We start from the raw sequence: 24,900 nt of genomic DNA, 5'->3' as shown, positions 1-24,900 counted from the left end.
CACAGGTAATAGAAAGACAATGTCACCAGATTAACTGCTTCAGAATGGACTGCTGTTTCCCTGGCAACGGGGAGAGGAAGAGGAGAAGGAGGAAGGGACGGAATGATTAAAAAGGGGGGAGAGGAGGGCCGTGGAGGGGGTTAAAGGGGAGAAGTGACGAGGTGGATTGATGAGAGGAGATGGATGCTGGAATGATTACACAGAGAGAAAACAGAGCAGAGTGACACAGAGAGAAGAGAAGAATGAAGGAACAAGAGATGTAGAAAGAGACAGTGAGGTGATGGAGCCATTAAAGACACAGTGAGGGGAAAAGATGGAGTGATGGAGTGGTTGAAAATGAGCATGGGAGATTAAAGACAATGATGAAACTTCACACGTGTCTGGTGGGAAATCAGGTTGCAGCAACACTTTTAAATAACAACAGCAAATATCCCCACCACTGATTTTAGTTTTACATGTTTACATATGGCTGAGGTCCATAGAGGATAACAGGGCAAGCTTATGCAATCATATTGTTATTTATTTGTTTGTTGAGACGAATTTTTGTTTTAATGCCAATGTTAATTTTCACTATCAAGCTTTAGCTTTATAACTTTAGTACCATACATAACCCAAAACAAAGTATTCACACAAGTCCTGATCGCCACTAAAAGAGACCTCAATCTAACAAATAAAACAAAAATATTCATATTATTTATTCAGGAAAATGATCTGGTGTTGTCCAGGGTGTACCCAGCCTCTCACCCATGGTTAGCTGGGAGAGGCTCCAGCCCCCCCGTGACCCTGCACTGCAGGACAAAGCGGGTTAATGGATGATGGATGGATGGATCTGATGATACATATGTGTGAATCATATTTCTAAAGTGTTATGACAAGAGTCATATGTTCTGTGTGTGTGTGTGAGTGTTCTCCCTCCCCGCCAACAGGGGGGAGCATACTATTGGTTTTACAGCTGGATGACGTGGAGCTCGAGGATTGGAGGACACAGATGGGCTCTGAATTTAAAAACCCTCCACATCAGCCACCCGATGCTCTTGCCCTCCGCTCCACATCCCGAGAAGACTGCGTTCGATTTGTTGATTATACGTTGGACATTAGATTGTGAATAGTATTTTGTGTAATTTAGGTTTGTCGTTTGATTTTTGCTTTACCTAGAGTAATTGAATTTAAGTTATTACTACATACCAGACACATTCGAGTAGGGGTGAGAAGCCGTTTTTGTTTATTCGTTTTCTCCTGTTTTTTTGTTAGGAAGTCAGGGAAGTCACCTGTATTTTTGTTTGAATCTCTTTTATTTTGTTCAGGAAAGACAGGAGCTGAGAACCTTAGTTGTTTTGTTTGTTATTTTGGCATTGCTCACCCTGAAGGTTTCTGTTGTCTCGGTTCGTTTATAAATAAATTTATATAAATTCCATTCGTCGTTGATATTTTTCATATACCTTGGGAACTGGAACAGGAGGGAAGAGTCACTTTATGCTACAACTAGGTTTCCCCTAGGCCGGTTGTAACAAAAGGATGTACAGACCTTTCAGGCACTATGTAGGCACAGGCACTGTGTAGCATGACTACACTTCAAGGACCGTAATATTTCAAATTAATGGAATATTATACACATTGAATGGATCACTTGTCCTGTGGATGGAGCAGAGATCACTAAAGAATGAGCCTACATCCTCTGATGTGAGAATAATCCATTTAATATCTATATTATTATTCAACTAGAACCTAACCTTCTTCAACATTAACATATTCAAAATATTTAATATAAAGTAAGTGGTGAGTGTCGAAATACAAAATGTAGAGGTCTGAAATATAAGAGGACCTTGCAGTTTCCCGTCATTGTTTTTTTTTATTACAGAAAAAATACCAGGAGAATCAGTTCTACATGGATAAGACCATTGTGATTTCTTTATTGATTTTTTTTTCGTCTTTTATACATAGAGTGGAACAACATTAATTCTCCAAATATCTCCTTCATGTTTGATCATCGTTTTATTCCACACCACAAGTTCTGCAGTCACTTCTCTTGTTCTGTTCCAACCAAATGTCCGAAAATAAAAATAAGAAGAAAATGATGGTTTATTTTCTTAAAAAAGAAAAAAAAAATGAATGAAGAAAGAAGAAATGTCAGTAAACTGAAATGACTGAATATAGTTTTTAGGGGGTAGGTGAGGTGTTTGATGGTTTGGATGAACTGGTCAATGTGGTTACAGGAGGAAACTGTTACAATAATAACTTTTCCACACAGTTTCTGCAGTAACTCTGTGTGTGATGTCTGAAACCTGACGTCATGAATCTGCCACTTTGACCTTTGACCCCACATGTTGATGCTGCTAATGTTGAAAAACTAAACTATATAATTAGACTTGATTTTGCGGGGAGATGTTTTGTCTGTTTTTATTTATATTTTGGGCTTAAAATAATTAATGGAAGACAGGTAAGACCGGAAGTGCTCTTATTTTGTTAAACTCTTGTTAAACACTGCATGAAATTCAATACTATCACAAAAACACTGGCCTCAGATCAAAGTTGATGATCTTTATTAAGAATATGATCTATTTGCAACACTGAAATAACTGTGGAATAACAGTGGTTCTTATTGTTCAAAGACACTGAAGAGGATCCAACGTTTGCTTTGTTCATCAGTCCATTTGTTCTCTCACCCATTTTGATCAAAGATTATCTTTAAGCTTGCTTGTTGCAGCTTTGATGAATCAGCATTCTTTGAGGAAGTACTGGCTGTTGTGGGTGTGTAAGCAGCTTTTTTATGCGCATATTTTACTGACTAAAAAATTATCTTTAAACATGCCGCTGCTACTTGCCAGCCTTCAAAGACCCACTTGTTGTGATTCCTCTTCAGCAATTGGCTGATCTGATTGGTTGACTTGCAGATGGTTTATCCAATCACCTGCTGCGTATTCTTCTTCCTCTTTTTTTTTTAGTTAACAAACTGTTTCTAGGGCAACTTCTCAACTCAACTCACTTTAACACAAAAATATCAGGTATGGTAGCTGGTGTGTGTGTAGCAAAAATAAACTGAGGTGTTTTAAGGCCATTACAAAAACTTTTAACACATCCTCACAAAAAAAAGAACGCCACATTTGGTCGATAATACATCCTCCAAATACAACACATTTATGTTTATGCTAATGGAACATATAGATGTATTGCCGCTGCTAATACTGAAGAGGGTGGACGTCTATGAAACATGGCGGGCTTTCCAGAGTTCAAGTCCCCCTACACCGCGAGCTGTTTTGTTTTTACCGGGTGTTAGGATTTCATGTGTGAACGTTTGTTTTTAATCATGGCTGCATTTAATCCTGGCTACTCTCAGGACTAGTCTCCACCATGTAAATACATAGAGATGCAGCCAGAGAAATACACAAACGTTCCATTTTTAAGGCCTGAAATATGTTTTTACGGTGAGGATGTGCTGCAACTTTACTTTCATTTGGGTCAGTTCCTCAGTGTCACCTGTAAACTATCTCTGCAACTAATTCAAATGGAAGCAAATGATCAGGGTGTTCATCAGCAGGTCAAAGGTCATACTCAGGTGAGATGCAACACAAAATTCTGTGTGTATAGCATTCAGTGTTGGGAATGAAATGAGAAGATGATAATAAGGTTAATAATAAGAATCACAATGCATTACACGGCTAGCTAATAATACTCATGCATAAAATCTGGACTATAGAACTGCTGTATGGGTTATGTAATGTGATGCTAGCTTTACAACACAGGAAAGGAAGGATAGCAAAGTAAAAAAAAAAACAAAAAAAACCTGAAATTGATTGAAAACAAATGGTAGCCCGTGTTATTCTGGGATGAAATAAGAAGATTCTGGCATAATTCGAACAATATTCCCAATCCTAAAAATATTCACATTTAGGGGTCAATCACCCCTTAAAAATAAAAAATAATAAAAAATATTTTTAATGATGCATCCCTCAATCCTCAGGAGATGAGAGAGAGCAGTAATACATCAACAAGAAGAGAGCATAGAAGAAGACAAGCATTTTTCATTTTTGGTTTTAGCGCACCTTTTTTTAACTATCACAAAATCACAACTTAAAAATGTATAAAGCTTTTTCCCCACATTTGTTTAAAGTTACAGTTACCAAAAAACAAACAAAAAAAACTTAAAAAAGGAAGAAGAGCAAGTGAATAATTTATGACATACGCTATTATAACATTATCCTAACACTAGTGTCTATGAGGTATATCTGCAACAGTTTGGTAAAGAGAGCATGGTCTGCGCACAACGCTCACAAGTTTGTCTCCATGTGTTTTTTTTTCATTTAAAGCTTTGCAACCATTTGAAAAGGTGGGAGGAGGAGGAGGAGGAGGAGGAGGAGGAGGAGGAGGGATGGGCGAGCTGGATTTCCAGTAAAGACAGATGAATAGAGTGGTTTAAGATCACAGATGCTGAGATCCAGAGCTCAGATGGTGTTCTGGTGTGATAACAAATTTCATCTCAAGGAAGCAGCATCCTATACTTTAAAGATCTGTCATATCTATTGAGGGTAAAAGGGGTCAAATGTTTGTCTCAGCCTGATGTAATGCGTCCATGGGGCTGGAGAATATGGGTATAAAGACTGCCAAATGTCCACAAACATGAGTGGATGGATGCTAGAATGTCGCTGCAGACTCTGAATCCTGTCACTTTTTGCTCTCTTTCATGTAAGTGCTTCATAACTTGAGTTGTGTCAGTTTTCTGTGTCAGGTTTAGGCATTAAAACTGCCTGGTTAGAGAGTGTGGAAACCCAGCTCAGAAAAAAAGGGAAGGAAGAGGAAGAGGAAGAGGGGACAGAAAAGAAGTGTTGAACAGAACAGGAAGCCTTTGGTATTCGCTCTGGATCTCTTTGCGTTGATTGCATTGCAAAGCACCAGAGAGCAGAGAGGAAACTCAGGCGCTCGGCCCTGCAGCGGCGGCGGGGGGGGGGGGGGGGGGGGGGGGGCGCTGAGGTATGAACTTCAACTTGAACTACAGGAATAGAAAGTTTAGAGAGGTCTAAGACTTCGCTTTGGTCCAAGCAAGGCACTCATCCAAGGTTATCTCATACTTTGCAACTAAAGCGCTCTCTACATCTTTTTGGCCTGGTCTGAAAAAGCAAAGCAAACAAACAAAACAACAGATTTGTTTCTGTGCCATTCGGCTTCCCTGGTTTGATTTTTAAGCCCAGTGCTTGTAAGGGAAGTAAAATGGCGCAGCTGAACGATGCTGGACAGCTCCTTGCATATTGCCGCCATTATGAAAGAACACTTTTGCTGTTATTGTTTTCCATGTCCTGGCTCTCTGTCCTCTGAGACCTGAGCTTGTGTGCATGTGATGTCACTTCTTTCTAAAAACTGCTAGCAGCTCTCATCCTCTGATCCTCTGCACAGTTTTAATATGCTTTGCTTTTCCACCCAGGCCTGTGCGAAGGTTTGTGGAATATTTCAACATCTGTGTCAGGGTCGTGTTTTTTTTCTGTAGCTGGACCCACAGAGCAGAACGAAGAAGCTCAGCAAGAATTCAAATTTGATTTTTTTAAAGGTTTTATAAGGTTTTGATATTTTGCTCAGAAATAACAAGCTGAGGATAGCAGCATAGAAGATAGAAGATAGAAGCATCCACCCTCCCCTTTAGGACCACAGGGGGCTGGAGCCTGCTGACAATGGGTGAGAGGCCAGGTACAACCTGAACAGACTGCCAGTCTATTGCAGGGCTAACAGAGAGACAAACAACCAGTCACAGTCGCACACTTCGACAGGGAGAACCTACAAACTCCATGCAAGGTTCCTGATTCCCTGATGATATCCGGATCATTTTTTCTTTTGAGTCTGAACAACGCAAATCCGGATATATCAGGATTGACTTCAATCCACCTCTCGAAGGTGGATCTAGCCGGATTGGCTTACATCTGGCTCAGGTCTGAACACAAATGCGGTTAGCGTTGTCATACTTCCGGGTTCACAGGGACAGTGTCCGGGTCGCACACAAAAGCCAGACATTTAGGGCGGATACGTGTGTGTGATAGCCAGATTTGAAAATAGGTCTGAACGTCTCCATCTTAAAGGCTATCCGGATTCAGTCCCACTCTAGCTGGATTGACTTTCTCCAGTGTGAACGGGGCCGTATACATAATCCTTTGATTTTAATGTATCCTCAGCTCCAAATGTGTGTGAAATACTGTGCCAGCCAAACGAACATTAGCATGACCTGGTAGCATTTTGTGTGACTTTAGCCATGTGTCTAATTTTGTTATCTTTTCCTAAGTAAACACTGATCAAACATCCCGCTCTCCAAACACAGGGTCGTCATTCAGGTTGCCATGCAGCACCAAGTTAGTACCAAGCAGTCTTCTCATTATAAGGACAGATGATGTGGGTGTCTGAACAAAATACTGAGATGTTACTCATCTTGTCCCAGATTTCTGCCTATTTACCTGCAGCTTTTATATTTCAGTGCAAAATATAGTATGAATGTCAAAAAGGAACTGTATTAGAAGATTTTCTCAAATGCATTATTCAAATCCATACTCCCGATTAAGCCCTGTTAATCAATATATTTATCTATAATCAATAAGACTTCCTGTGCTCCCTGATATTCTGCATCCAGCCTGACCCCTACACTGTGTGTGAGAGAGAGACACACACAGGGGAAAATATAGGAAAGAGAAAGTGAGAGGAAACAGAAGGAAAAGTAGAGAGTGTGTCATAAAGAGAAAGCACATGGAGCTGAGCGCAGACCGTACTGAAGAGGAAACAAATCTTTGGTTTCTTTGGTTTCATCAATACGATTAAAAGGACAAATGGAAAGTCAGTGAGGTAGCCTCTCCGGTTCTCACTATTGAAATAGAAAGTTTTTTTTTCTTTTTCTTTTTTTTTCTTTTTACACACGCACAAAGTCAGTCTTGGAAGCAGCTAGCTTTAAGGGACGCCTCAGTTTTTCCTTCAGAACGAATGAAACCAGCTGGTGTGTTTGCATTCACGCAAGCATTTTACAGAAATGTACTGCACAGCACAGCGTGACGGCAAATTCTGATTAGGACAGGCATAAAAATGAGAATTTCTTCAGAACTGCCAGCTTATTTTTAAGATAACAGAATACTTTTGCCTTCCGTAGATGACATAAAAACATTTATTCAATTCTGAAATACATTAAATAAACTCAATGAATTGAAAGAAAGGAATCCCTTTGCTAAGAAAGCAAAGTATCTTCCAAACTATGGTGCTTTTAGGTATTCATAAATGTGTGACTTTTAAAGGTTGGAGCTGCGTGGATGCAAACACACACTGTTTATTTGGCCTCTCAAGGATTCCAGTTATCTTTGGTGAGTTACTTTTATATCAACGTGTGGCCCTTATACATCACCTGATCAAGTGTCACTAGAACATCAGTCTGAAATTCATTGCTTGTTCAACAGTGGTCAGCAAATAAATTAAAAGAAATAATAATAATCGGCCATAAAAAGAAAAAAAAATCTGATGCAGTGCTCATCAATCAGTAGGCTTATTATTATTTCTCATAAAGATTGTTTTCATTTTCAAAAAAACAGAAAAAAAATCAAACTAGATCAAAGCTAAAGAGTGACAGCAAGTGTTGACATTCAGAAGTACACGAGTCTAATCTGACATTCCTACATCATTCTGTCTAAACATTCATAACAACAATTCCTTTGCTTTTTAAAGTAAAGCTAAAACTAGGAATAAATTAACAGGCCTGGCATAAGCACTGCATCTTTGATGCAACTAACATTCTTAAATACTCATAAATATTCATCAAAAAAAACAATTACATCTAATTAAATAACATTAAATTATTATTATTTAAGTACAAAACTAGCGTGTTCTAAAAACACCTCATAAATAAATACAGCGTCGAACAGAAAGAAAAAAAAAGGTACCATGTAAACTTTGGCAAAAGCTAATCATCGTCAAGGGTAAAAGGGTTCAAGAGGGAGATTTGGCAACAAAACATTTGTTCACTTAAATTAATAAACTATTAAAACATAAATTACATTAAATTTAATAAAAAAAATCACATATTGCAAAAACCTAGGAAGGAATGCAGTGGTTAATAGTTGGCAAATTATTTTTAAGTACTCAAAAACAAACAAGCAATGAAAACCTCTTTGGGACGGTTTTTTGGTTTCATACCCTTCTGTTTTTTGTCTTTTTTTTGGCAGGTTTAGCCTGTATTACATCCAGACAGAACTGCAAGTGGGAATGAAAAATGGCTGCCACCCCCCTGAACCACAGACCTATCGCGCCCCTATCCTTCTGGGTGCGATCAGTAAGACGGTACAGTGGGTCAGGTGGGCGGAGCATTTCTTTGGATTAGAAGCTTTTACACACAGAAAGACAGAGAGAAAAACAAAGGATAAAGCTATTTGACCGATATTTTAGCAGTTTCTCTCAGCAGGTGTTGACATGGTTGTTTTTATTTGGTTTGGTTTCAGTTATTGTCGTTGTTTACATGAAGCAGCAGCGTAGATTCTCCCCCCGCTCCTCTAAGGAACAAGCTAACGTGGGTGTCCAACCATCACTTTAACCATCAGGCTCGTCCTCCAGCATGGCGATGCGGGCTGTGATTTGAGAGATTTTAAAGTGAAAGCATTAATTAGCAGACTTTGGTTTCCTTTTTTTTAGTCAAGATTTTAAATCTAGATTTGAATGATTGGTAGGCTGAAGTGGTTTAAGCTGGTTTCTGCTGGGCTACTGGTCTTAACATAAAGAAAATGATTGAAGAAGTGTCGCAGCGTGCTACTCACAGTACAGCAGAAAATCTTTGGTATGTTCTGTACATCTCAAATAGCACGGCTGCTGGCACTCTTTTACATAAAAGTGTGGATTGGAAGAAAAAAACAAGATGGAAGCCGTCGAATACACTGTCCCTGTGCTTTGTCTGGCAGCTTTTGTTTACCACTGCGGGAGATTGTTGGAGGTAGACTTTGACATGTGTGAGAAAGCTACAAGAGAGAGAGTGAGAGATGCTTTTCCCCAATATTTGTCTCTTTTAAGCACAGCGCAGCAGGAAGTTGTGGCTCCGCGTGGCTGTGACGGCGGCCATGCTGGAGGAACAAGCGGTCAAAAACAAAGGATGGTTTTCTTTGAGCTTTAAAAAAGTGCTATGTGGGAAGAGAATACTGTGAGCGATGGCTACGTTTGTTGAATAAGGCGGACAGAATGAGGCAATGCTAGTTTTGCTGAACACATCCAGCAGAACAATCTGTAAGGGGGAAACTAAAAAAGCCACCCACATGCTGGTTAAACAAGATTTTGACCTTTATGGGAGGGATGGGGGGGGAGAACTGCTACTTGAGTTAACGGTGAATCTTTGGTTTGTTAGCTGATGAGGTTTCTGTTGTTCTTTTAACCATTTTTTTTACTTTGAAAAACTGCATAGGCACACGTTAAAGACACTCTTCAACCGTGAGAGACACAATAATGTTCTGCCTTTTCCTGGAGGGGTCGGAGAGGGGAGGGTTCGGTTCCTCCCCGCCCTTCCCCGTGTGGTTGTTACCCTTTTCAGTCCCCCAACTTGCTTCCCCTTAAAGTTGGCCTGATGCAACATCAGACAGAACAAAGCTACTTCTTCCTTCATTCCTCCGTGATGTCATCCTTCCTCCTTATTCATCTTCCTCGTCGTCGTCATCCTCCATCCATGACATCGTCGCCACCACTCTTTTTTTTTTTTTTTTTAACATTTTTTGGTAATAATTCTCTTCCATCTTCAGTTTTTTTTCCGTTTGTTGGAACAGTTAGGTGCAGAAAAAGGTTTTCTTTGGTTTCGATTTGTCAATAAATAGAAAAAGTCTCAAGTGTCCATTTTTGTATTTTAAATCGTTCTTAAAGCCTTTGGCTTGTCTCTAACCAGGCTGGAGTCAGCCTGGGGTTTCTAAGGAGCAGGGGCTGCTGACTGACGCCTTTCCTTTGGTTTTGCTTCTTTTCTTTTTTCTTTTTGGTTTGATAGCTCGAGTGAATGATGATTGATGATTGGTGATGGTAAAGGCTGCTAGAACTGAGCTGGAGGTGATGAGGTGGTTGAGGTTTGTTTGGTGCAATAATATTTACATCATGTGTTACACAGCATTACATTGGCTGCGGAGGGATTCGGTAAAGAGACAGACAGATACATTGTTTGTGTCTCGGTCCATCTGTCTGTCCTTTCACCAAGCATCCACCACCATTTCCTACACTGCAAACAAATTCCCTTTTCATCAGTTTCCGACATCTGTGTTACAGCTCATCTCTCCACTACCAATGAGGAGATACTGTGGAAGGTGAAAGCTGCTCTCCAAATGTGTGATTGAAAACTTGAACGGACTTGTTTGCAGTGGTTACACCGCTGACCCTCTGGAGGAGACGTACTAGGCAGGCATCGTCTTTAGATTGTCCTCTTTAACTATTACAAAGGCCCTGATCTGCCTGGACAGTTCGTCTTCCGCGGGTCAGACAGTTTTTGCTGTTGTGACAAAGCGGTGGGAGGCTGTTGTGTCTGTGGTGGCAGGTGGAGGCTTCCAACAAACATTTTAGCTTCACACCAGTAGGTGAAATTACTGTAAAACTCCTAAAAGGCATGAAATCTCAGAAAGAATGAAAAGATTTTGGAAGATGCTGGGGTTTCATTGGGATTGTTTCAAAAATGTTGGCTGTAATGGTGATGTGTGTGGGAGTATGACATAGTTACACTGATGTTTGACCCTCATGTTTTCATAGGGGAAAATAAAGTTGGGCTTATCCAATGAATGCAGTCTGTGTTAATCATTGCTGTTGTTTGACCCTGGCCAGCTTTCCTTCAGAGAAAGGAAGCATGTGTCATAGGCAGAGCAACAATGTGAACAATGTGAAGTTCTTGGTAAAGCTAAGATGCTTGTTGGAAAGCACACACTCATGAAAGGGTTACTGTGGTAACACAAATGGCAGATGAGACGAAGCATAGGGTAAACTGGAGCTTAGCTTTGGTTTGGCTGACAGTGCGTGTCAGGGTGGAAATTCTAGGAAACATTTGGGGAAATGACTCTTTAAAGCTGTTTGTATATCTGTTAAGCAACAGTGTGTGTGTGTGTGTGTGTGTCTACGTGTGTGTGTGAGACGACAGATGCCGAATGGATTTCAGCCACTGTTTAGAAAAAAATGGCATCCTGAGTTTTTCTAAGATGTGAAGACCACTCGGCTCGGCAGAGAGACCCGGTTCTATTGCAAAGAAAATGTGCTTCAAGATTGTGCTCACATACATTGTATATATTCATATATATATATATATAATACACTAACACTCCACTGAATGCTATGTATGCAGAGAAAGCTTGTAGTGTCGCATGTTGGCTCAAATTATGAGGACGTGCCTCAATGAAAGTTCGTCTGTGTTTGTGCTTGCATATTTTTGACAATTCCTAACTTCATCTTCACTGCACCCTTTAAAGAGTCAAATCATTACGTGTTGCTTTTGCTGGGGAAATTGAAGTTGCATTCAAAAATCTTGTTTAAGGAAAAATAATGATGCATTCAGAGACACTTTTCTCTTTTAAAATGGATGTGGGACATTGTGGAAACCAACTCTTTCGTTCATAACGTAGGGACTAAAAACCAGCAAAACAGTGAACCCTCAGTCAGATAAGTAATTGCTGTATTTTTGATGGTAGCTTTTCATATTTCCTTAGTGTCAAAAAATGACCCTGGCTGCTCTTGGTTAGTTTTGTGTTTGCACACTGTAACATCTTTGGTTTGGTTAGGTTCACCCTGTGCTGCACTGACCTTCCTTTGTCTCAAACATGTCCACATGTCCCCATTCTGCAGTCATAAAGCTTCCCTTGGTTGGATCCTAGCTTATATATTGCATAACAGAAGACACACTTTGTCTTCTGGTCTTTGGTATTTGGGCTAGTGTGTCAGCTTAAGTGTGAGGTTTGTTTGAGTTTACCCTTTATAGCTTCTTTTTATAGATTTATGATGAGTTTGCAAAAAAGGCGGTTTGGCTACAACAAGTCGTGGCAGTGAGCAGCCCCTCTCTCTCAGTTTGTCGCACTCGACAAATGCAAAACTGACAAAAAGAAAAAATAATGTAAAAAGTTTTGGTTTTCCCGCCACACTATGACCGGACGAAACCTCCACCCGCGCCCCCTTTAAGCCCCATCCTAACCCTCACCCACCCCGACGACCCTCCCCATCGCATTCCCCGCCCGCTCCCTTCCTTGCCATCTATTATCACGCTTTGGTACAAGTGCTGGACGCTGAAGATTGGTTGCCAGGGCTGGCTCCGTCGTCTGTCCATTTGTCCAGGCTCCGGCGGCGGGCGTTCATGAAGAAGTTGCTGACAGTGGAGAGTTCGAGGCCCAGCTGCTGCGAGATGGTGAGCTGCATTTCTTTGGACGGCCGCTTGTTCTCCTTGAAGATGGCCAGCAGGGTGCGCCGCTGCAGGTCTGTGAAGACCAGCCGCGACTTCTTTGGTGTGTTGTTGCGGTCCTTCGCTGTGTCCTGTTCCTTCCGTTTGCATGCTGCGAAGGAGGGAGGGAAGAAGGTGGGAGGACGTGAGGGAGAAAGAGAGGAGGAGGGAAGAAAATAAAGGTGTTAGTTTTGGACAGCAGTTAAATATTGGAGGAAGATTTTACACTGTGAAACATAAACAGAAGGTTTTGTTGACAGCAGGATTGGATTGAGAATGAGCCCTATATTCCAATTTATTTCTTGAAATTGAATTTGAATTGAGATTGCAAACAGGAAGCGGAATTGCAATTCAAATTCAAATTGCAGGAAGTTCAGTTTGGTGAGGAAATTCCCACGACACATGGAAAGCACAGAGCAATCTGCACTTACTGCACTGCTCCAGTCTGTGGTTCCATAAAGGCTACCTCAAATTTCAAACAGCACCTCCAGGTAAGTTTACAGATTTGTAATCTGTCTTTGATTTTGATGACCATGGCATGTATTTGCATTGAGAACTGTGAATCAATCAGTAATACATCGCACTTCACTCACCACTTGTAAACATGTAATGCATTACCTTATACCTCTACTCTCTTTGAAACACAATGACTTTCTACACTATTTCTCATTTGCTTGTGCAAGTCCAAATCATGAATCTTGGCATAGCAAAGTAACCTTGGAGGCAAAGGTCTGGGCAAACAGCACATTATAGAGAGGCAGAGAATCCAATGATCTTTGCAGTAAAAAAGTAACTGTAGTATAACAGAAACACTTGCTGCCACTTGTATCCAAAACATGAACAGTCTGACCAGAACCACGCTGCCTCAATGACCAAACTTGAATTTGAGGAACTCTTGACCATTAGATGCAACAATGTTACCCTATAAAGTACCCTACTTTAATAAATGATCATTGAAGTTACCAAAACATTGTTTGATTTTAGGTCTTCGAAATGAGGATATTGCTTGACTTGACTTGGGTGTTCCTGAACAATGTTAATTTCATGGAATTATTTACATCATTACCTTATTCATGACCGCTTTTACAATGTGTTATTACGCACAACATAATGCAAATCAAACATGGACCATGGCGATGACAACTTCTCCTGTAGCTGTGCCGAGTGTGATAACATGGATATGACACCTTCGAACAACCTGCAGAGTGTGTGGGGTCAGGGTAAAGGACGCCAGCTCAACAATGTCCAACTTGTTGAGCTAAAAGACAACCTTGTGCTACATAAAAGGTAAACAGATGGCACATTTGAGTCTGGTCTCATTTCTACGGGGGCTGAAGAGGCGCAGCTCTGTGGTCTCAAAATGATCACTTCATCTATCTTCAGCCAATAACACCTGTATCCTGCCTTTGAGTGTAATAACATACATCTAAGACCCTTCCCTCATTGTGTTTGGCAGCATACATGTTTTCTCACACGTCTAAACAATATGACGCTGTCATTTATTTGTCTTCTCTGAGGGGAAAACGCTGCAGCAGCCGTGTTCACAGCCTCTCATTGTCTCATGACCTCAGTAGGCTCGGTGTCCCCACCACACCTCTTTATCAGCTTCTCAAGCATGAACACTAATTAGACACGCACCTATACTCAAATGCTCAACTGCTGCTGCAAGGACAAATATTATAATAATATGTAACAATGTGTAAAGCTGGCTGAACCTGAACACACCACCACACTGAGCTGACATGCATGACACCATATAAAACCATAAATAAATATGACATTCATGCATTTTGTCTTACCATTTAGTAAGATGCCCATTCAAAACCATACAAAATATACTGCTGTATATGTGAATACAAAACAGACAATAAGCTAAAACCCTCAGAAAAACATTAACACCTCCCCAGATGTGTTGCTGTTAAATCACAGTCGTTTCAGGGGAGGAGGAGGAGGAGGAGGAGGAGGAGGAGGAGGTCTGGGTGTGTTTGATTTGATTACCTCCTTGAATTAAGTATGCACGAGTCAAAGCCCAGCTGATCAATACGAATCAGGTTAAGGACTCAATTCAGTAACAAAACTATTATGTAAGGGGAAACTATCCTCGCTGTAAACACACACGAACATGCGCACACACACACACATCCTTCTCCTGTCTTCCTCTCAGCCTCTCAGCGTCTTATAACAGAATTTAGCGACCCGACAGCAGATGCAAACAAAAGCAGCTTTTTGTTTTTATTCTCTCAAGAGATGCAGAAACATACAGGTCAATTAACCTGCGTTGTTCCTCTACATCTCATTTTACATCTTCAGAAATGCTACATCCTCAATTCAAATAACTAAATATGGGTTTGATGACAGCTTTGGTATGACAAAGACAAAATGATACCACAGTCTTGTTGTTAAGGTTTTGTATTAGAAATGTGATGGTATACTCAAATGTCCTTTATCTCTATATATGTTTTCAGTGTAGAAAGGGGTTCTTTCTTTGTTCTCTAGGTAAATGAGCCCACCAGTTAAGGCTGTTGTAGTTGTAGATTGCCATTGACAGGTGGCACTGTTGATCTCTTGAATATTAAAAATGCTAAGCTCAAAACACACGGGTTGTTTTTTTTTGTGATAACAAATAGCAAAACCAGAAAAAGCAACATTAACTGTACACATGATTTTGATCATAATAATAATAAATGAAATAATCATTGGACATTTTTGGTGCAAAAAAACAGAAAGAAAGAAAGAACAGAATTAAACAATAATAAAAAAAATATTTTGTTATTTGAATAACAAAACAGGCCTACATACTGTCATACACTGGCTTCAACTACAGTATATATTTTTTGTTACCTAAATAGTTACATCGACTTAACTCATATATTTACTGTACGTCAAGACATAATCCTACAACATGTAATTGAGTCTTTGATATTTCAGGAAAAATATTGCAGCTAAAACTGATGCAGGCTCTCACATTATTTTATGTGAGAGACGAACAAAGTGAATGAAATATTCCAAAACAATTACAATTATAATCTAATAATAATCCGCTGCTATTTTAACTGATAAACGTGTCAAGTCTCTCAGAGAAATACACTCACAGTGCAGAAGGAGTGTGTTACGACAGTTTGTGGGGTAATGTCACTGAAATGCTCCACATAGATGTGAGCAGTGGCCTGGGGAGAGAGAAACTAGAAACCTTCTGTTATCCATGATGACCTTGCTTCCTAACTAGGACAGAACGAAGTGTAACCTGTCAGTCACTGATAGATCCAACACACACACAGATGAAGACGAAACCATACAAGCTGAACAGTCACGCTGGACTTTCAACCGGGGGATCCAGGTTCCACTTTTTGACACCGTTTCATAGCGTCCACTAACACAATTAAACTAATTCCATTGATGTCTTCTTGACTATCTATCTCATTGAAATTATTAAGCTATAATGTTGTCTTGAAACTTGAGATGTGCCATTTGCACACTGACAATAGTTTAGCATAGACTGTATATGACTATGGACATTGTGGATTTGGCAGCATCATATGCCATCAACGTCTGCCTAAACTCCTGGTTGAACCAAATACAGGCAAAGAGGTGGTAATTATGCAAAATCTTAAGTCCTAATGTAATAATTTCACGAGTTATTCAAAAATTCACCTTACATACAGTTGTTATAAAAAGGAAATGTATCCATAGAGACCAAAACATATTAACCTTATATATGTATGCAACACTTTCAGAAACTCATCTATCTTAATCCCACTTTTGATTTTAAAATTATTTTCACAAAAGCCAAACAATGCTTTTGCCCTTCACACCAACTTCCCCTGTAGCTGCTTCCCCTTGAGATATTGTGGTGCGTTCCTACCCAAATGCTCCTATCGTGAAAACATTTATCATCATGTTTAAAGCTTCTGTGCACATTATATGTGCCATATAGCAAACAGAGTGTACTCTGCCTGTCTGCTTACCATAGCTTGATGAAAAGCAGTTCAGCAGCAGTTCACCACCGACAAGTTTTTTTTTTTTTTTTTTACAGAAAAAAGTGCAAACACATCTACGTGTAAAAAAAGGGAGCAATCAAAACCACCCACCCACACACAAACCCAGACTTTGCGTCAATGGAGAAGGAGCACGCTTGAGTGATTCAATCAGCCTTTTTTTTCTCCCCTTTCTGGTCGAGGTTACAGTGAGGATCAAATACACAATTATATTATTCAAAAGGGGTTTACCAGTTTGAGGAGGGGAGAGAGTGAGGATGGGGGAGGGGTGGGTATTCTTTAAAGGTAGGGACTGAATCGATAGGATCAATAAGGAAGGGTTCCTCTGTCTTTCATCAGCTTCCTCAGCCTCTCTTGCAGACATCACTGTGTTGCTAAATGCGTCTCTAACAGCAGAACATCAGCAGAAAATACGGAGAATGACTCGCCTCGTCTTTCTCTCTAAATGATTCAGCTGTCGTGGTTAACCCTGTACTATACAGGATCAATATAAAAAACTAAAAACACATCTATCTATCTATCTATCTATCTATCTATCTATCTATCTATCTATCTATCTATCTATCTATCTATCTATCTATCTATCTATCTATCTATCTATCTATGCCACTTCCCTGCTCCCTCTCTTTGCCTGTATTTGGTTTAACCAGGGGTTCAGGCAGACTGTAATGCTGACAACATGGCAATGGTAGAAGTCATTTTGACTGTATAGTTCCAATAGTCCACCGTTATACAGTTTATGCTAATCATCCATAGTAAGTGTAAATGGTAGATAGCACATCTCAGGTGTGAAGACAACATCAGAATGGATCAGCAGAAAAACTATAATAATTTATGTTAATAAAACAACGGCAGCAGACCACCACTTCCTATGTCCTGCTACTTAAAATGAATGTGTTTGTCAATAGTGCTGACTGGTGGCTCTGAAAAAGGTGATAAAACAGGTTCAATTCCCCATTGGAGTGTTAGATTTAGTTATCTGAAGTGAACCTTGTTTTAGCTGGAGTTGATTGCTTGGCCGTCACTTCCTCATGTTTGTTGTATTAATGTTCGATCATAATGAAAGTCCATTCTCTCATCACAGTGAGTTAAAAATCAACCCTGGACATTAATTGTCAAGTGTCATCACTATAGAAAACCACCAAATTATGCTAACCACTATTAGAGTCAGTGATGTCACAGTAATGTTCAGTACCTAACAACTGCCATCATTATGTTAATAATGTCATCTTCCTAACCATCATCACAATCAGCAGTAGTCATACTGTAACATCATTGTTAGTCACAATGATGTTACAGTATCTTCAAAGACCCCTATGTTATCATCCTGGCTGTTTGTTTATTACTTCACAGTCTCTCAGTCAGGTTTGAGATCAGTCTGTAACATGATATTATTGTGAACTGACTTCATACAAAAAAAGAGTGGTTCCATTTACCAATCAGCTCTGTGCCTGGATCAAGTGTCAGATAGAGCTACATCTGTGCAGAAGAGCTTAACAACACAATAAGATGTTTACACCCACCCCTTACCAAGAGGTCAAGTCTTCCAATATGGCAGCTGAGAGGCATTATTCCACCTTAAAGCCTTTTCTCTGTTCACATGAATGGAAGTTCCAGTCAAGTGCTGAGCCTCAAGAGCTGGTGACACTCACAGCAAACTCATCGATGTATTAAACAGAAGCTTTAAGAGTCAAGAGCTGCTAAATGTCAATAGAAAGTGAATGCAGAGAGGGTGATCAGACTGGGTGAATGAAAAACAGGAGTGTGATGGAAGTGCAAAGTGCAAAGAAATCACAGCGGTCAGCATTCCATTATGTCCAGACAATCTGCTTTCATGAAACAGATTCCAGCTGTGGTGTTCCTCAGGGCTCTATTGTAAGCCCCTTTATTAGAATGCAACAAATGCTATTATACCGTTAACATTATGATACTACTTCCAAAATAAATGAAATATTTTCAACATTTTACCCTTTTCTGTATTTAATACACACTGTGCTGCAGTGAATGCATTACCTGTGATCAAGAAATGTAATTTTTTATTGTTAAGAATAAAGTTGAAAGGAAGTGAATGAGCCAGCTTTGGTTTCATCTTACAGAGACAGAGCTCAGCAGAGTCATTACAGACTGTTTTCATCTTCACCACAAAGATAGATCACAGCCTAGCAGCTTCTCCATGACAGCCTTAGTCTCCACAGAGCACCGTCGAGTCATGTTGCTGATGGACACCAGTTCCCACTATGCAATATATATATATATATATATATATATATATATATATATATATATATATATATATATTTATAAAAATGGAGTCGCAATAGTGACATGTTTGTTTCAAGTAGTGCAGCCTCTAAGAAAATATATTGGTAAAATTGGTGAATGATAAACAGTGAATAACTGAGTTGCCACCTCCTCCAAAAATGATAGATTGAGGACAAAAGCTGCCAAATAAATCAAAAAATAAAATAATTTCTTGCACCATAAAGCCGAAAAAATACACTTTGTTTACAGTTTCTTAGAAGACTACATTAATATGCACATATCTGTTCTGCCAGCTGGAACCATGTGCCATTCAAGTGACTAAACCAACAGTCTTCTTATTCTTTAGCAATCTAGGAAACTGTGTATATGGTCCCACAGTGAACAACTGCAAGTCCCCTAAATGCTGTGAAAGCTAACCACCACCTTATTAAAATCAATGGTTTATACAAAATCACAGCTAACGGCTGCAGAACTAACAGGCAGAACATTCTCCTAAATTTCCCATTGTGTGTGAGGTTGTGATGAGCAGACAGAGGTAAAGGAGGCAGACTAAAATGAAGAGGTGGAGATTGAAGTAAAGAGGAAGAAGTAAAGAGACAGTGAGAGATGAAAATAACAGACAGAGCAGAGGGTTTGGGGATCAATACAGCTGAATATAAAGCCACAGACGTCTGTCAGGACTCTGCAGACAGACAGGGTTCATTCTCAGGAAAAAAGCATTTTCTTCTAGCACAATGGGCTACCCTCTCTTTCTCTACTGCTATCTCTTTTTGCATCTATAACACCTCTCTCACACAGAGTGTCATCTTTGTTTTAAAACTGCAATCCTTTTTGTCTTATCCTTTTTTTCTCTTTGAGGTTATCTTTTCCATCTCATTCATCATTCCTCTCCTCCTGGTTTTTTCTTTTGTCTCCATTATTTCTCCTCCATTGTCTCCCCTAACTCGTCTTTTCTTCCTCATCCTATCTTACATCTTTCTGCCCTCCTACCTTTCTCTCTCCTCCTTCCCTTTTTCTCCGTCTCTCCTCTTCCTCCTCTTTCTCGCTCTCCCTTTTTCTGTTTCTTTTTTTATTGCACCATTACCACTTAAGCCTTGGTATCCATTACACAAAGGGCATATAAGTGCAGGGTAAGTAGTAAAGTCGCCCTTCAACATACACTTCACTGCTTGTGTATGGCGCCACATTTGGATGCTTCGACACTCCGTCATGGGCCTGAGCAATGTTTGGATTTGCCCATTAATCTGCTGTGACTCTGTTAATGTGGATGATGTGGTTGTGATGTCACACACCCCTATCCCAATAATCACGATTGTTCTTCATCAGTCATTTCTGCAGCAGTGCTCCACTATGGTATAGTGTGCATTTCCAAAATGTTTTTGAGCAGATGATCTGTTTAGTGATGATAACAAGATATTCTTTAATTTTATCTTAAAAGTCTTTTCAAAGTAGCTAATTTAATAATTTTAAATTATTATACTTAACTAATCATAATAATAATAAAAATACACACACACACATACAGTAAAATTATATCTATTACATCTTATCTGCTAAAAAAATGTATTTTAAAAACAATCTGTTAATGGTATACGAAATTGCTGCACTTCTATACTTATGAACCAAAGAGGCCCCGACTGATACCTCAAAGGCCTCTAATAGACAATTAATTAAACAACAAAATAATAAGAATTTCTCTCTGTATCATTTTTCCCCAGCTGTAAACTTTCATATTCTTCCAGCAGTTGAAATGCTGCAGTATACTTAAGATGCTAAAGCCAAGCATGGCAGCCTGGCAAACACACTTGATGCATCATATCTCAGCACTCAGACCCACAGCATCGTAGCACTTAGCAATCAGCACTCCACCGCTGTCTAAGCTTGTGTGAGTGAGGGGAGGGTCGTGCTTAATGCACCGCAATGCTTCCCTCCTTCCGCTTTGTGAAGATAACCGGAAATGGAACAACAGTAAAGCCCCTCTCTCTCTCTCTCTCTCTCTCTCTCTCTCTCACACACACACACGAACAAACACTCAGTAGTAACTGAGAGCATGAATGAATTTGCAAGAATGTATCTTATTTTTATACTAATTAGCCCATAATGCACTATACGCTGGTAAACATTATACATTACACTAAACATTACGATGTCTGCATGATCACTGTGTGATGGTTATCATGGTGAAAATCTGCACTCAGCTCAAATCATTACCTTAGCACAGCTGTAGGAGTGATACCCATGTGACCAGGGACGCCATGACCATCAGGTCTTGTTTGACTTTTTGGCTTTTTAAAAAGAATACGATTCCAACAAAGTGACAAAATAATGAAGATAAAGTAATCAAGGATCATCACAAGACTCACCATCTCTCAGTGTCATGTTTTCTATTTTAAATGATGATGTATCAGCTGTATTATAACAATAATAAATATTGTTACTCAGCTATCAGCACGATGGTCCCCTGGGTCCTGCTCAAAGTTTCTTCCTGTTAAAGTTTTTTCTTGTTCTGGGTTTTTTAAAGCACCTAGAAACAAGCAGTGCAAAAGATGCTTTACAAATGAAACTTAATTGAACTGAAGTGAATTTATTTGAACATTTGTGCAAAGATTACCTTATTTTCAAATGTCTAGTGGCCACACATTGGAAGTTATTATGTGCTTGTTTGTGCAAAATTGTTAAATGTCAGAAAACAAGCAGTGACTTGGATAATTAATATTTGACTAATTAATAAACTACAGTCAATATTTATATTCTTGATCCAACAAACTGCTAGACACCTGATATATTTCTTCCTGCCACAGAATAAGTGAGCTATATTACAAATATTACACAATATTAACACATTCTGCCCAAAATACTAGCTAAGGCACCAAATGTAGATTACTACGCCTCAGGAAATAGATCCATGCAAAAGCACTGTTTACTCCTGTTTTGGGTGGATTAATGGCTTCACCCAGACACAACAGATAGATCTGTCTTTATGACCGATGTACTGAGGAACAAAGAAGGACTCAGACGGAGAGAGTGTGTAATCATTGAATCTGTGTGTGCACAGAGAGATGGTTTATCAGCATATAATCTGTATGTCCACACAGTCTGTGGTGACATCACCGGACAAAGGTCTCTCAGCCTCACACACACACACAGACACATACAGTAATGTATCTCAGCTTGTTTACCAGGACAAATAGGCTGACCAATCAGAGCCACTGGTGGTTCAGTGATGTCATTGATCTGATGAGGAAATGGCCTCAGAGGAGTTTGATGTCATCCACCTTCTCCTCTCGCTCTCTCTCTCACACACACACACACATTGGGAGGTTGCTAAGCAAAACACATTTTTACAGTCACAAACAAATATAATTTCGATATTTATAGGTAGAAGGATTTCACATGGTGTCGGCTACACAAAGTGTCATTACTTCTGACAACTTCAGAGACTTACACACACTCTGAAAGTTTGGGCAATTCGGATTTTGTAGTAGCATTTATGCTCATTATTCTAGTGGTCCACTGCCAGGAAAAAAACACACTTTTAAACTGCAATAAAGCAGACAGTTAACACAATTAACACCCAGCTAGCAGATGTACGGGAGCATCTTGCTACTAAAGGACCAGATAAAAGAGCTGAAAGACGGTCACTATCAGACTTTCATTTATCTGTTGGACACAAACAGAACATTAATGATTAGTTTGTTACTGCGTAAGTAAGCAAATGTTTGCATCTCCGCCAGAGTTGCAGCAAGCGCCAAACCCTTCAACATCAACAGCAGTGCAGAAAATCTGAACCTGATTCAGTGTTGCAAAAAGATTCATTTCCATATCAGAGTAGCCTAATCAAATGCCTCAGTCCATTGTGTAAGCACTCTTTTGCATAAATTAAACCAAAATAACAAAATAATCCTTGAAAAAAAATCAGACAAAGCTAAACCTCCCAGTTCAAATGAAGTGTCGGCATCTAACCAATCAGCTACGAGATCAAGTGAGAGGCAGCAGTTTCCCCCCATGCCTAGAGACTGTGAAACTGACAGTGATGCCTAACTCTGCAACCATGGTGATCATATGAAGTTATTAATGCTAGTGTTACCATGACGTTACAGCAGCAAGAAAATTAACCATTGATTCTTCATTGATTCTGCACAGCCAAGCCTTCTGTCCTGCCAGCATCACCCAAAGCATGATGGGAACTGTAGAATAAGTTTATCCAAAATAGAAATTGACTGAATGAACTGATGGATGGACAACAAAGAAATCATGCCCATGTGATTGGATGTAAACGTGTTAGAATTTATGCAAGTAGGAGTTAGAGGATGTTAAAAATGAAATTCTGTGGAGAGAAAGTATAAAAAAGTTCAGGGAAAACCTTTGCTAACCTTTAATCTGCTGAATGTTGACAGTGAGGATAAGTCAGAGGGACGTTCTGTTTGGACACCACACACACACACACACACACACACACACACACACTAATAGATGATGAGTTAACCATGCTCTCAGTACCTTTTCTTATCAGCAATGTTTTTTTGGAAGCCTGAAGCCATCGCCGCTCTGTCTCACAGCACGCTGCTTCAACAGAGAGCAAACACAGCCAGAAAGATAATAGTCTCTGATCAATAGATTGTATTGTAATTGCTGATTGATCAAAAGGAGGTTGGGCAGCTATAAACGGACAACCTGGCAAACCGCTCACCACTGTGTTTGTCTCTGAACGATCGGTGGCAAACGATACGAGTTGATCAGGTTTCCTGCTCTGAGAGAAAGCAGCTCAGAGATTCAAATGCAAAGTGTCCACACACTTTTGACTCTTTGTTTTTTAACAAAAAGATGATTTATTTACATTATATTGTTGATACTTTTAAAGGGATTTATTTGTGTCTTTTTTTCCCACCTTTATCTTCAGTTTTGTCTCTGACATGCTCCTGCTCGCTCTGTCCTCCTAAACCTGTCTCCATTAAAGGCTGTAATATCTACAACTGGATCCCATCCATCCAATATGAAACATAATCCAATAACAGACAGATTCAGCTTAATGAATCCAGTTATGTGGCCCAATCAAATAGAGGAGGATTCCCTTCAAACCCATCTGTCTCTCATACGCATCAAACTGACTGCTTTTAATGCTTTTACCCAACAAACCTATAGAGGAGGTGGAGAACAAAAAAAAACCATCTGACCTTCTAAATTCTTTTCTTGGTAAAATATGCTTTGATACCAACATTTTCAGCACAAACCATGTAAGAATATGGTATATAACAGACATAGGTGAGATTATACTGGCAAAAAGAAGGAAAAAATTCAGATGTCAAATACATAAAGGCAAACAAAAAAAACACTGAAACAGATGCTTAAAGATAAATAAGAGTCTCATGTAATAGCTACAATGTTCCACAGCAGTATAATAAATGTGACAATTTTTAGTACTATTCTATTTTATTAATAGCAACTACACAACCTATATTTTTAGGTTAGAGAAGTGAAGGATCCAGTCACACTGGGAAATGGTTTGGGAAATGTTTTTGAGGTGCTTCTGGTTCTATTCTATATGAAGAAGAACACAGTGTAGCTACACATTCTGATAGTTACATTTAATGTGCATCTGCCTTACTTGCATGCCACAATTGTGTGTTGCACTTAAATCAATCAGATCTTTGTGAGGGAGCTTCAGAGCAGAGACGCTTTAGATTAAAATATCAGTCAGATGAATGACCTTTAGCTCCATACTGCAGCACACACACTTCCATTGCTTTACACATCACAGGGCCCATGTTATTGTTTTGCTGTTTGAGGCAGTCAAATACAGCCTGACTCTCTCTCTCTCTCTCTCTCTCTCTTTCTGTTATTGTATGCTGTCTCTCTCTCCCTCTCTCCGTCTTCACCCTCCCACCCTTTCTCATCTCTTCCAGGAACTGGTCTGGATCAGGTTCCTGCAGATCAATGGAGATCTGGGTCCGCACCGTTTACGTTATCGTTGCCAGTATTAATGCTCTTTTAATCTGCTCGGGATTACAGCCATCGATCCACGTCATCCATCCGCACGCACGGCCGAGCCCAAACCGATGCTTCACACACATACATAACACACACACTTCGGAGAAACAGACAGTCAGAGGAAGCAAGACAACAGAGCAAACAACAACATGAGCAGCAGGAAGGACAACAACAAGACTGTGTCCACTTCCTTGTTTGTGTTCTGTCTCAGTATCTGACCATCAGAGTATTGATCCGTTATAGATACACATCAGCACATTTACATACAGAGTGTCAACTGAAGCA

General features: G+C 39.7%; 1 protein-coding gene across 3 annotated transcripts in view; it reads right to left on the bottom strand.

Annotated features, from left to right (window-relative positions):
* Positions 1–24,900, bottom strand: part of onecut2 (one cut homeobox 2) — a 49,206-nt gene that overhangs the window by 12,839 nt on the left and 11,467 nt on the right. For 2 of the 3 annotated variants that reach the window (XM_028417495.1, XM_028417496.1), the window contains one exon: positions 12,185–12,482. The exons of the other annotated variant lie outside the window; for it this stretch is intronic. In XM_028417495.1, the coding sequence (XP_028273296.1) occupies positions 12,193–12,482 (290 nt within the window). In that variant the 3' untranslated portion in view covers positions 12,185–12,192. Of the gene's footprint in view, positions 1–12,184; positions 12,483–24,900 lie in introns of those variants that run through there. 3 annotated transcript variants of the gene reach the window in all.

Source organism: Parambassis ranga, chromosome 12 (genome assembly GCF_900634625.1).
Source record: "Parambassis ranga chromosome 12, fParRan2.1, whole genome shotgun sequence".
NCBI lineage: Eukaryota > Metazoa > Chordata > Actinopteri > Ambassidae > Parambassis > Parambassis ranga.
The sequence above is the reverse complement of the archived record's forward strand: the minus strand, read 5'-3'. Positions and strand labels throughout refer to the sequence as shown.